The sequence below is a fragment of the Prinia subflava genome, chromosome 1 (genome assembly GCF_021018805.1).
Source record: "Prinia subflava isolate CZ2003 ecotype Zambia chromosome 1, Cam_Psub_1.2, whole genome shotgun sequence".
NCBI classification, from domain to species: Eukaryota; Metazoa; Chordata; class Aves; order Passeriformes; family Cisticolidae; genus Prinia; species Prinia subflava.
In genome coordinates this window covers 97,626,942-97,639,248 of record NC_086247.1, presented here as the reverse complement: position 1 = coordinate 97,639,248, position 12,307 = coordinate 97,626,942, and the positions used below count along the sequence as shown (strand labels likewise).

Below are 12,307 nucleotides of genomic sequence, written 5' to 3'. Positions count from 1 at the left end.
CACATTAGTCTGAAGAGAATTTTTTCAGAATTTCAATTTTATAAGAAATATCAAAATATTATCTTTGTACTCCAATGCAGGCATGTGCTGGATGAGAAAAACATTTGACTGACTGAATGTACTGGAGTTGCCATCATAGGTTGAAAAAGTACAGGCTTGCTCAAAGTTAACTCTTTTTTTGCTAGTATCTATATGCTGTAATTTCAGCATTTGATAATTGTAGATAATTCATAGAATTATAGAATTGTTTATATTGGAAAAGACCTCTATGGTCTTTGAGTCCAACTGTTACTCCAACACTGCCAAGTCTGCCACTGAAATTTGTTCCTGAGTTCTGCATCTACACATCTTTTAAATACCTTCAGGGGTGGTGGCTTAACTACCTCCCTGGGTAGCCTGTTCCACCTCTTTTGGTGAAGAAATTTTTCTTAATATCCAATATAGACCTCCACTGGCACAACTTGGAGCTGTTCAGTCTTTTGTTACTTGGGAGAAGAAACCAAACCTCGCCGGGATACAGCCTCCTTTCAGGAAGTTGTAGAGAGCAATAAGGTCTCCCGAGCCTCCTTTTCTCCACATTAAACCCAAAGGTCCATCATCTGCTGCTCATAGAACTTGATCTCTAGACAATTCCTTTAGTGACTATATTAAAGGAAAAAGGTGTGTTTGTGGAAATTCACACCATTTAGCTGGTAAGACATACAAATATTTCCAATGCTAAAGTAATTTGACAGTAATATAGTTCGTTGAAGGTGATGCATCTGTGTAAGCTTGAAAAGTGCTTTCTACACTGAAATTTTGGGTTTAGGAGATCCAGATAGCTTTTCACTAAAAATGCAAATGCAAATGGGTGGTAATGAGTTAGTATGAGTAGTAGCTAAGTAAGATTAGAAAAGTGATTAGATAGGTTCCTCTATGCTAGGTTTAAAAGGCAGTATTATATATGGTAACCTTTAGATTTTTATGGTAAGTTATGTTTTTAACATATTTATGTAAATACATATTTTGTCTATTTTCTAAAATTGCTTAGAAAATTAAATGCTAAGCTCATGAGAATGTAAGTTGTAAGTTGGACTGTGTGAACAAATTTGAGTGATGTGTTTGTGCTTCTATTTCAGTGTTCGTGATTAAAGGTGCTTCTATGTTTCCTAGGTGCACATCAACAGACTGAGCTCTGCAATGAATCTCTCATGTTAGAAAAGTTGCCTACCTGTGGAAAATCCTTTGAAGAGATGATGAAGAAAGTGGACTCAAAAAAGTGGTGCAACCTGACAGAATTTATCATGTAAGAGTTAGTCTCGGTTTTAATAGTTCTCCCCTAGTGCATATAAAATGTTTCCATTCCAGAAAATAGAAAACCTTCTGTATCTTGTTGCCACTTGCAGAGGGCTAAGCTGTAGCTCTTAAGCCCTGCAGTAAGGCCATGTGCACACAGAGACACCTGGCTCTTAACTCAAATAGTATGCAAAATAATCCACTTTCATGAAAACTAACCAATGGGCTATTTAATACCAGCTGGTATTGCATTTAATCTATATTTCTGTGCTTTTTAAGCAAATGTTCCCTAAGTAATTTCTTTTCTGTGAAACCACTAAAGCAATAATGCTTTTAGAATAATGCTGTTCTCTCTCCTGACAGCAATGCAGTTTCCTCCTCTGATTTCCTTTTTTTCAGTAAGATGACACTTTTTCAAAAATTCACCTCACGTGAAATTCCCTATCTAAATTTAAAGTGATTTATCCTATATTACCTGCTGTCATATGTTTCTTTGCCTGCCAGCTAGCATGGAGAGAGTGAGCACCCCCCATTCTGTTTGGATGTCTAAAATACTGCTAGACTGACAGTAGTGAGCGTGGCATTATTATTCTCTAATCACTTCTCCTGTTCCATAGTTACTGGGGATATTTAAACATCCCTCTATAAAGCTGCACACTTCAAATTCTGATCTGGAGAAAACTCACAGGGTTTGTGAAATTGGTGGCATTTTTTGCTTTGTGGAGCATCTACTTCTTAAGACCATGTCTGCTCATGCATAATGCCTGGTTTTCAGAAGCGTTGAGTACCCTCTACACGAACTGAAATCAGAGGAAACTGCAGGTGTTCAGCACTTCAGAAAACAAGACTCAAGTGAACTAGAGCTGGTATGGTACGAGCTATCCTGAAGCAGAACATCTTCCTGCATTTGAAACTGTGCTGATGCTGTTTCTGGAGGCTGCTGTGGAGGCAGAGTAGCCCCAAGCCAGCTGTCCCCACACCTGCTAAAGTGTCATTGAGCCCCAGATATGTTCTCGTAGGATCATTGCTCTCGTGTTCTGTTTAGTGTCATGTCATGTGATGCAAGACTTTAACTAGCTGATCACCAACGGACTTGACAGATAATGAAGTGTTGGACTGCAGTGCTGTGTTGTAGCAGTTCCTTATGACTCCCTTAGTGCCAACACCTGTTGGTGTTGAAATACCCCACCTGTTGATAATGTTTCATAATCTGACAGCATATTATCAGTTTAGATGCTATTTCTTCTTAGCACATTTATTTGCCCACCTTGATGACTTTAAAATCTTGCAATCTGTTAAAAGGTAGATTCTTAAATCTTATGGAGGGAAAGATACACTCATGCAGCTCTCTCCAGCTGTGAGGAAGAGCAAGAGAAAGCTAGCTCTTCTAAACCAGCTAGCAGAAATCACAGTCAAATCTGACAGAGAAATGTGTGTATACAAAGAAAAAGAAAATACTTGCAGGGCTGGGACTGCTAAATTTATTTAATACATATCTGTCCATTACGGAACAATAAATTTAATGTTATAACTCATCTAGGTACAAGATGTTTTATTTATTTTGAGGAAAACACTAATTTTTCTCCATTTTGTCTTCATTACAATTCTTTTAGAATCACAAGATTTCTTTGCTGGTATCTTGTTTGAACTGATAAGTGACCTCAACTAATGGGATTACTTGCAGCAGTGAAAAGTACCTATCAGAGCCAAAATACTAGACTGGGCCTTTATTAATGCAGGTGAAAAATCAGGCAGCTTTTTGCCAGCCTTCCGCTAAAATGTCTTCAGTAATTTACATATTTTGGTGCACAAATTTTTCAGGGTTTGGAGGTGACTGAAGTCTCTGAGGTAAAGTTAAGAATCCCCCTTGATTTTATCCTTTCCAGTTGTGCACACTGTTTGGTGTCATTTTCATTCCCTGTAAAATTTTTCTGAAGAAATTGATCAGTCTGAGGCTTTGCTCATTTTTCCTTGAAAGCAGTACCAGAAGAATTCAAGGCTCTTACAGGAGAAAAGTATTTTACATTTTTACATAATACACATTTTCTTCAAAGCCTTTTTATTTTTCAAGTTCTACTTTAGAAGAGAGTAGCAGGAGGAATTTGTTTTGAAATTTATCACCTGATTCAAGGATTAATCAAGCATTAGAAGTCTGATTACAAACTTATGATAAGGGTTCATTGCACTGAAGAAGCAGCAAATGTGCATCTACCTTTAAGATTTTTACTATTTTCTTATTTATGTCATGCATTCTGTAAGAAGCAAATAGAATCACAGAATGGCCTGGGTTGGAAGTGCTTGAAAGATCCTGTAGTTCCATCCCCCCTGCCATGGGCAGGGACACCTACAGGCTAATTTATTCCAGCTCATTGGAGGAGCCCTGAGAGATGGGACAGAAACACTTATTACTTTGGAGTGATCTGACAAATTAATGAAACACTGGTGGATCTAGCATGAGCACTTAAAATTGAGATGTTTACACCTGGTAGTATTAGTTTGTGCTAGTTTTATATCTGGCCTCCAGCAGTAACAATTAATCAGCCGGATGAGATAGTGGGTTAAAACTGTGAGTTTTGTATAAAAGAAACTATTTCTTCAAGCAGTAATTTCTACATGGCACTTATCACTTAGAATTTAATCTTTGTAACTTATATTGAAATGTAACAGTTAATGGAAATCTGCTCATTTTCTAAATTTCGTGTTTCATGGAGGTGTTTTAGCTATTCAGTGTAAATGGCTGTCCTTTGGTTACTGGATTGTAAATAGCAATTATCTCTAGTGCTTCACTCTTTGGCCAAACATTTGTGAGAGAATTTGCAGTGACTCCAATTTGCTTTAACCTCATTAAACTGTAAGATTTTCTGACATCTCTGACATTCTTAACAAACTTGTGTTCTTTCAAAAGCAGCCTTTTCACTGATTTTGAACAGACGAGGCTTCTGTGTGCGGCAGCTGGTACTGCAAACCAGTATGAGAGTTTTAGCCTCCACAGCTCATACTGATCTTGCTGGAAATGTTAGATGATCACATATAAACAGTAAATTCTCAGGTAAAGTTTTACAGAAGCACTGTTAGATGAAAGTTTCCCTATTAATTTTTGCATATTTCTGTGAGGATTTGCAGCTAGTTAGGATACAAGTATTCTGGCTCAAATTGTCCAAAGGTTAAAAAGCTTATTTCAAAGCTTAAATATGATGAGGGATCAAAGTGGGATTTTAAAATATTTTGAGTCATTTAGACTTGGTGGGTTTCAGTGGTTCTAGCTTGGACATCAGAGTATGAAGGCCAGCCACAAACAGCTTACAAGAAAGGTAAAAACTTCAATACATAGCCAGAGGTGTTCATTGACAGAAGAGTTTGCCTAGGCACAGTTTTACTGAGGCCTTTATATTATTAAAAGAGAGCTCTGAAGATGAAAATACAATGAAGTTGTTTAAAAGACTCAAAGTTATGGTACATGGCAAGCAAATGAGCAGATACTAGAGTGTGGGTGAAAGCTATATGAGAATTAACAAAAGCAAATATACTTTTCATTTGCCAGAAGACTGGAAATTGCAGGAAGGATTTTATTTTTCACGTGTAGTATTTGTTATGTCTACTTACAGTAACATGTTTGTTAATAGTGCTGCATTACATAAACTGTGTATTGTATTTCTGTATTATCTTCTTAATATTTAGCAACTACAGCTGAATATGTAAAATCAACTACTGTCCACAAGCCAAAATTCATTATTAACAATCAGATTTTTTTTTTTTAGTGTGCTGTGATAAATCATGGTGTGGGATTAGAATTGAGAGGGCCCGGTATGACTGATTCCTGAAGCAAGTGGCCAGATGAAGGCGAGAGTGCCCAGAGCTGTCTTACAGGAACCTGAAAAAATGTTCCTTATTGTAGCTTAGATTACTTTCTATTCTTAGTTCATGAAACAGTTTTTCAACAACTCATCTGCAACAACAGTCTCTAAACAAATCTGCATGTGTCTCCTAGGCCTAACCCCTATGGAAATGTGAGACCAAAATGTACTAAAGATGATTTTCAGTGGCTTGTTAAGCTTTTGGCCCATTCCCAAGCATCAGTCTTCTCTCTTCTGCATCACCATTTTCCAGATATTTCTGAGTGTAGTTGCCAGCATTTCAGTAATTTTCAGGCCAGAGAAATGGCTGTGACCAGGTCTGCACTGTTGCATAATACAGGCCATGCAATCTGCCCAGTAGTCCTATTCTAAACCCTGTAAGAGTGAGTGAGTATGTTATGGAAAGACATCGAATCTTCATTTAAAAGATTAGTATTGATCCATTACACCTATAAACAAACACATTGTCATCTGTGAGGCATTTTCTTATTTCAAGCCATTGCTACTGTTACAGCATTCATTTCACAAGTGTCTAGGATTGCATACCTGCTACTTTGGGAGCTCCCAGTCAGTCATTCTGTGTTTACCAGCCAAGGAATAGCTGTGGGTTTAAGTTCAAGGGTGAAATAGCAATTTGTGTTTTGGAAGAGATTTCTAGCGAAGTAGTGCATGTAACACATGTCAGATCTGGATTTTCTGTTTGAGAAAAAGAACTGATTGTAACAAACTTCTTCCTCTGATCCTTACATTTCTTTTTACCTATTTTTACAGCTCTATGAGTCCCTAAGTTGCTGTGAGCCAGTCACTATGTGACATTGTGTTACATCACTTGGAAGATGTTAAAAGTCTGATTTTTCTGATGTTTTAAATTTCAGTTCATAGCAGAATAGGAGAGGGAAAACTTTTTCTTTAACTGTAAGTCTGAAGCAGATTCATTGCAGATATATGTCTACCTGATGAAATTCCCTGCTTTGCTGTGTGAATTGTCCAAGGTCTGTGCTGTAAATACTGTAAATAACTATTCTTTTTTCTGTACAGTCTTAGTGTGGTTTTCCCATAACACTTGACATAAAATGTTAATTCTATAGACAGTTTTAGTCCCATTGAAGAGGATGAGGGAGTCCACCCATATTCTGTACAGACGCTGAGGATGTGAAAAAAGAAATAAGGAAAAAATCTATATGACTAAATTTGATGTAATTTGGAAAAGTAATCCTGTTGTTCAATTTTAAAGTCAGTGGAAGTTTTGCCCATTACAATTTGGCCCAAGAAAGCTAACTATAAAAGTGCCTAGTTTCCAAAGAAACTTAGTAAAATAATACATAAAAGAAAGCCAGATCACATTAAGATCAATGGGAAGGCAAATTCTGGAAGAAACATGTGCAGCCCAAAATGAAATTATGTGCCCACACTTCCTTAAAGCTTGGAGCTAAGAACCTCTGCTGGTTGAGTGTGCATGTAAGAACCCTCCAAACTGAGTAATTTTCTTGGTTGGTTATCTAAGTTTTTTCATCTTCCCCACTGACTGCTTCAGGAAGCCTAGACACCAATAAATGATTGCATCCAGCTGCTAATGAAAAAACTTCTACAGAAGAGGAAAGTACTATAACAACCATAGAATGGCTGAGTGGTATGGGTTGAAAGGGACCTTAAAGATCGTTTGGTTCCAAGCTGTGGAGAAGGACATCCTCCGCTAGACCAGATTCCTCAAAGCCTCATCCAGCCTGTCCCTGAATACTTCCAGAGATGGAACATCCACAGCTTTTCTGGGCAACTTGTTTTAGACAGTAAAGAATTTTTTTCTAATATCTGATACAAACCTACTCTCTTACAATTTAAAGCCATTCCCCCTTGTTCTGTCACTACTTTCCCTCTCAGCTCTCTTTAGTCCCCTTTAGGTACTCAAAGGTACTGTAAGGTCTTCACAAAGCCTCTTGGGCTTAACAATCCTAAATATCTCAGCCTGTCTTCAGAATGTGAGATGCTCCTTTTAATTTTCCTTTTTAAAAATGGGGGTTGTTTCCACTTTTTCAGTGGGAACCTCACTGACCTGCTGTGGATAGTGAGTTAACCACTTCCTCTGCCAGTTCTTTTAGAACCTGCAAATGCCTCTCATCAGGTCCTGTGGACCTTCAGGTTCCTTACATATTTTTACTTGATCTTCTACTGTGGGTAGTTTTTCATTCTCCAAATTCCTGCTTTGCCTTCTGCAAGTTGAGGGGTCTGACTGGAGCATTTGCTAGTGAAGACCAAGGCAAAAAAGGTGTTGAGTATCTCAGCCTTCTCATTTCCTGGGTAACGACCTCTTCCGTTTCCTTCCAGTTAGGGTCGGCATATTCCCTAGCATCGAATCTCAGTACAAATGCCTAGCGAAAATCCCAGACAAACCACTGGGTTTGTTTTGCAGCTGAGGTGAGCCACTGATTGGTATGAGCTAATATGTTCCCATGGTAATGGTTTCACAATTAGAAAGTCGACACGTTTGGTTCATTCTTTGAAATATTACCAGAAAAGTCTTGATTCTGGATTTTTGCCTGTGATTTTCTGTCTTGGTTTGGAAAGACAGATATCTGTCAGGGAAAACAGAAGTTTCCCTTGGAATGGAGAATGTAAAACCCCCCTCCCTCCAAATTACTACAATTTTGCAATTAGGAGCTTTCAGGCAAAAATGTGGGAATAGGAATAACAGTTCTTTACTAGGAATATTAAAAATACAAATGCAGTTGTACAAAAAAACCAAACAAACAAGCAAACAAATAAAAGTCCTAGAAAACCCTGACAGAGTCAGAGATACAACCTGACACGCTGTTGGCCAGGGTGTTGGAAGCAGTCCAGATAAGTCCTCCTGGAGTGACAGATGTGGTTCTGTTGGAGTAGAGATGATCCTGTAGTGGCAGAGAGATGAGTCCAGCCTTCCTCTGAGAATCCAGTGGAAAAGAGGATGTCTGGGGTCCCTGTGTCCCCATTTTTATCTGGGTAGGGAATGGTTGGCTCCTCCCCACTGGGTGGTGCATCTCACAATGTGATGGTGTAATGTGTCATGTCACTGGTGAGCCCTTTAACAGAAGACATCCCCCACAGGGTGGACAAAGTCAACGAAAGAGATAAGGAACACTGCCCCACCTGGTTTTAACAGCTGGTCTATTACCAGAAGGCATCCACCCTCCTCCCCCTGGAATTACAAGATATTAAGAAAAAAAGAAATCATCTCCCAAATGCCTTTTACAGATGAAATAGAATATACATTTTTTGTTTGGTTACATAACCCAAGACATGTTCTCATCTGAAAGACAACCTGTGGCTGCTGGAAACTGGATGTTTGAGTGACCAGCACATGAAGTCTTAGATCCAGAACAGTACTGATCAAAGGGTGTCCCACCCTTCCTCATTTGTGTCATGTAGGTGGGAGGTGTCTGTGTTGGGATCCATATCCCTGTAGACAAACTAGTACATTGGTCATGGTTTACACTGGGCAAAGTCATGATAAAAATGCTGCAAATCTCAAATGTGCTTGCACAACAAAAGGCCACCATATCACCTGGTCTCTGGGTAATTTTCTGCAGTGTTGTTGCCTAAAGTTCTGTATGTGTCGGAGGAGTAATACCTGTTTTTCCTGTGAAGATCTGAGAAGTGTGATCAAAATTCCACATTTAGCCAGCTGTAAGTCCTCCCAGTTTTATTAGTCGAGATTTTATAGAAGAAAATATTCTTTGTCAATTTAGTGTCTCTGTGAAGGGAGGTTGAGTAAACCTGCACTTTTTGTTGCCTCATGTCAGCTGATTTATGGTTTAGTGTTTGGTGGGGTATAAAAAAAGGACTGGTGTGGTAGACACCAGCATTTGGTCTTTTTTGGTGGGATTGTTTTTGAGTTTCTCATACAGATACAGTTGCTGCTTTTTTTTAAGCTCTCAGTGAAAGCTGAGAAGATGATACTGATATTTAATAGTTTTTTACCTGTGTATTTCTTTCACCTCTTTACATATCAATACTAGCAGTAGTTTTGTACTAAAAAAGCCATCTAAAAACTCCTAGAGGTCATGGCAGCAATGGCAAAACCAGGCTGGTAATCTTTATTACCCCAAGAACATACTATTTTCCTTCCATGACCCATGCCTTTCTTTTCAAAAGCAAAGCAGAACATCTATAAACCAGTTAGGTGTGAGGAAGTAAAACAGTGGAAAAGAATGTCGTATTTGAGCGCTTGTGTTGCCATCATGCTGGTAGCTGACAATAGCAGTTTTTCATTGCAGAAATAATAATGCTTGCCATCTTGTCCTGGTTTAGGACAAATTAGGGGCAAATCCCCACAACTCCCTCCCCCACCACCGGGTTTGGGAGGAATTTCCTCAGAGGAAAAGTGGAAAAAACTTGTTTATTAAGAAACAACTAAAAAACACTCCCCAACACAAGAAAAACAGTCCGAGATGACAACAAGTGTTTTCACCAGTCCAAGAGAAGGTGAGCAGTCTCTGCTGGGGAGGGTGCCAAAGCTTCTCTCAGGTGCAGACTCCGGGGGGTTTTCCCTTGATGTTCCCGAATCAGGGCCCAAAGCAGGTCCGATGTCTTCAGGGAAGGGGAGGAAGGAAAGAAGGGGAAAAACAAAAGCAGAAAAATGGCAAAAAGCAAGCAAAAAAGCAGAAAGCAAGAGAGCAAAGCCAGCCAAGCAGCCTAAAGCTAGCAGCAAGCAAGCCAAAAGCAAGCAGCCGGGGGAGGGGCTCAGCTATAAACAAAACAAACTGAGAACATGGGAACAGAAACACACGATTTGGGATACAAAGCATGAAAATGTCCTGTCACCCCAGGACACATCTGTTATTTAAAACATTGTGACCTAAAATTTATAAAATCTCATGGAATAGCCAGGTACAGGGCTGTGCTGGGAATGTGTACAGTTGTGTGCTGTTTTGGGATCAGCCATTCTAGTTGCTACGAAGTTAATGCAAAGGTACAGTTGGTCCCGTAATGGGGCTATAGTAGAATGTCTTCCATAGGAACTGTATTTCAGGTCATACTTTCATATGAAATGTATTTGCTTTATTTTATATTGTGTAGATAAGAACATGCCCTGATAAATATATGTAAAGTGGTTGGTTTAAATTCATACACCAGGGTTGGACATGAGGCAGGAATACTTCCCTTATAACTGCTATCCTTCTGATGGATGCAGAGGCTGAAAAATGGTTCTATAGTGCAGTTATAATTATCACCTTTACTATAAAGAAGAGGCATAGGCATTTTATATAATATATGGCTGTGAAAATAAAGTCTGTATTTGATAATTTCAAGTGAGGTATTGGAAATCCTTTGGATACTAATTTCTAATACTTTTTTCTGTCTTTAGTGCAGCAGTGCATTTCTAAAACTGTGGTTGCTGTGGCCATCTTACATGATGCAGAAGGGTGGTGAAAAACATTCATGAATGTTGAATTTTTAGTGCATTACTCTGACTTCTGAATTGTAATGCTAAATTAACAGCACTGGCATTTCTAAATTCTGTGATGACCTGCAGATCACTTTGCTTATAAATGCAAAGCCATCAGTTTGTTTTGCAGCATCTTACACATATGTTATGCTACAATCTGGCAAAGCCTTATCAGTTTTTTGTCTGACGAGATTTCTTGGGTTTTCATTTTAAACAGTGAAAAATCTTGTTTTTTGCAAACAAAACCTGCTTTGAAGAGCTCACTTGAAACTGGTAAATGGGTTTATTGCAGAGGATTAGGAGAAATTTGCCAATATTTTGGGAGGCTGCTGAATTATATACACTAACTACCAAGAAGTCAGATCTGGTGAACTACAACTATGTATTTGTTATTTATACCACAATACATGTTGTAATCACAGTCTACAAGAGCCACCATTTGGGGACACCAGTGCAGTGGAATAGGAAGAAGAGAAAACAACTGGAATTTATTTGTCACGGATAACTGTTTCTTTCTTTGTTAAGCCACGGGAGACATTGGGTCGTCCATTAAAGAAACATATCACGACCATATTATGCCACAGTAATGTGCTTTTTACCCTATTATCCATCTTTTCAAAGTTTTTAAGAGCTCAAATCTTTCTGTTCTTCAATTTACCAACAATATTGCAAATCTTTGTGAAAGTTCTGTTAGTAAGAAAAAAGAGAACGATCATCTGAGCCTGCTCCTAAGTAGGAAGAGAATTACCTTTTCATTTTCAACAGCTGAAAACTTTTCAGTTTTTAATGTTAGGTTTCAGTTTTTCTAGTGCTTTTTTTCAGCAAGTTCTATCACCTGTGATGTTTATTTGTCCTGATTTTTTTTTTCTTTTCTTTGTTTTTTTTTCTTTTTTTTTTCTTTTTTTTTCTTTTTTATTCCCCCAAAAAGGGAGTGAAATCTGGCATTTGCCAAGAGGTCACTGATATAAACACCAATATTTTCTTAAAGTTCTGGAAGAATTTTCAACATTGGTGAAATTGATGTCACCTGAAGACCCCAGTAACAATATTTTAGCAAGGGTGCTGTGAGTCAAATTGATGTGTACTTCAGTTGATGCCTTGGACTAATAGTGATAGTTTACACTTAAAAGGTGGCATCAGTATGTCAGTGCTTGTATTTCCAAGTCAACTAACAAATAGTTGAAGATATAAGAGTATAAAAATGTAAGCAATTTAGAGGTGATGTTAGGAAGCAGTCTGCTGTTAAATCTCAGGACTGTCAGCTGATATACCTTTCATCACCTTTCATGACCTTTTTGAATTTTATTGTGGTAAGATCAATAACTTAAAACAGTCTTCATGGACCTTATTATAAAAGGCTGTATTTTAAAAAAAACATTGCATAAGATTTCTGTGTAAAGTTGCATGGTGGTAAAATAATATGGTGAAACACTGGACTGGTATGAAGTATGCAATGCATATATCATGGACAGTATATTTTTAGAGGCAGTGGAAATGAAAATATAAATGTATTATTAAAAGGAAAAGTTAATGCAAACTTTTGGTACTTCTGGATTGCAAAACAGTTTCTACATTCTTGTTTTCTAAATGGATCAACTATGAACATATAATAATGGAGATTAACTCAGCAGAGAAAAAAAACAGATTTGCTTGCTCTGGACTACATGTGGTATTATTCCTGTGGTTAACTGTTGACAACACAAAAGGTATTAATTAATACTAGTAGTATTAATTAATACTAGTAGTATGTTTTGTA

General features: G+C 38.0%; 1 protein-coding gene across 3 annotated transcripts in view; it reads left to right on the top strand.

The window, feature by feature from the left end:
• Positions 1-12,307, top strand: part of RAMP3 (receptor activity modifying protein 3) — a 55,695-nt gene that overhangs the window by 29,335 nt on the left and 14,053 nt on the right. For 2 of the 3 annotated variants that reach the window (XM_063404774.1, XM_063404784.1), the window contains exon 3: positions 1,153-1,285. In XM_063404774.1, coding sequence (XP_063260844.1) covers positions 1,153-1,285 — 133 coding nt within the window. Of the gene's footprint in view, positions 1-1,152; positions 1,286-2,050; positions 4,515-12,307 lie in introns of those variants that run through there. The other variant, XM_063404794.1, reaches the window with a different exon arrangement.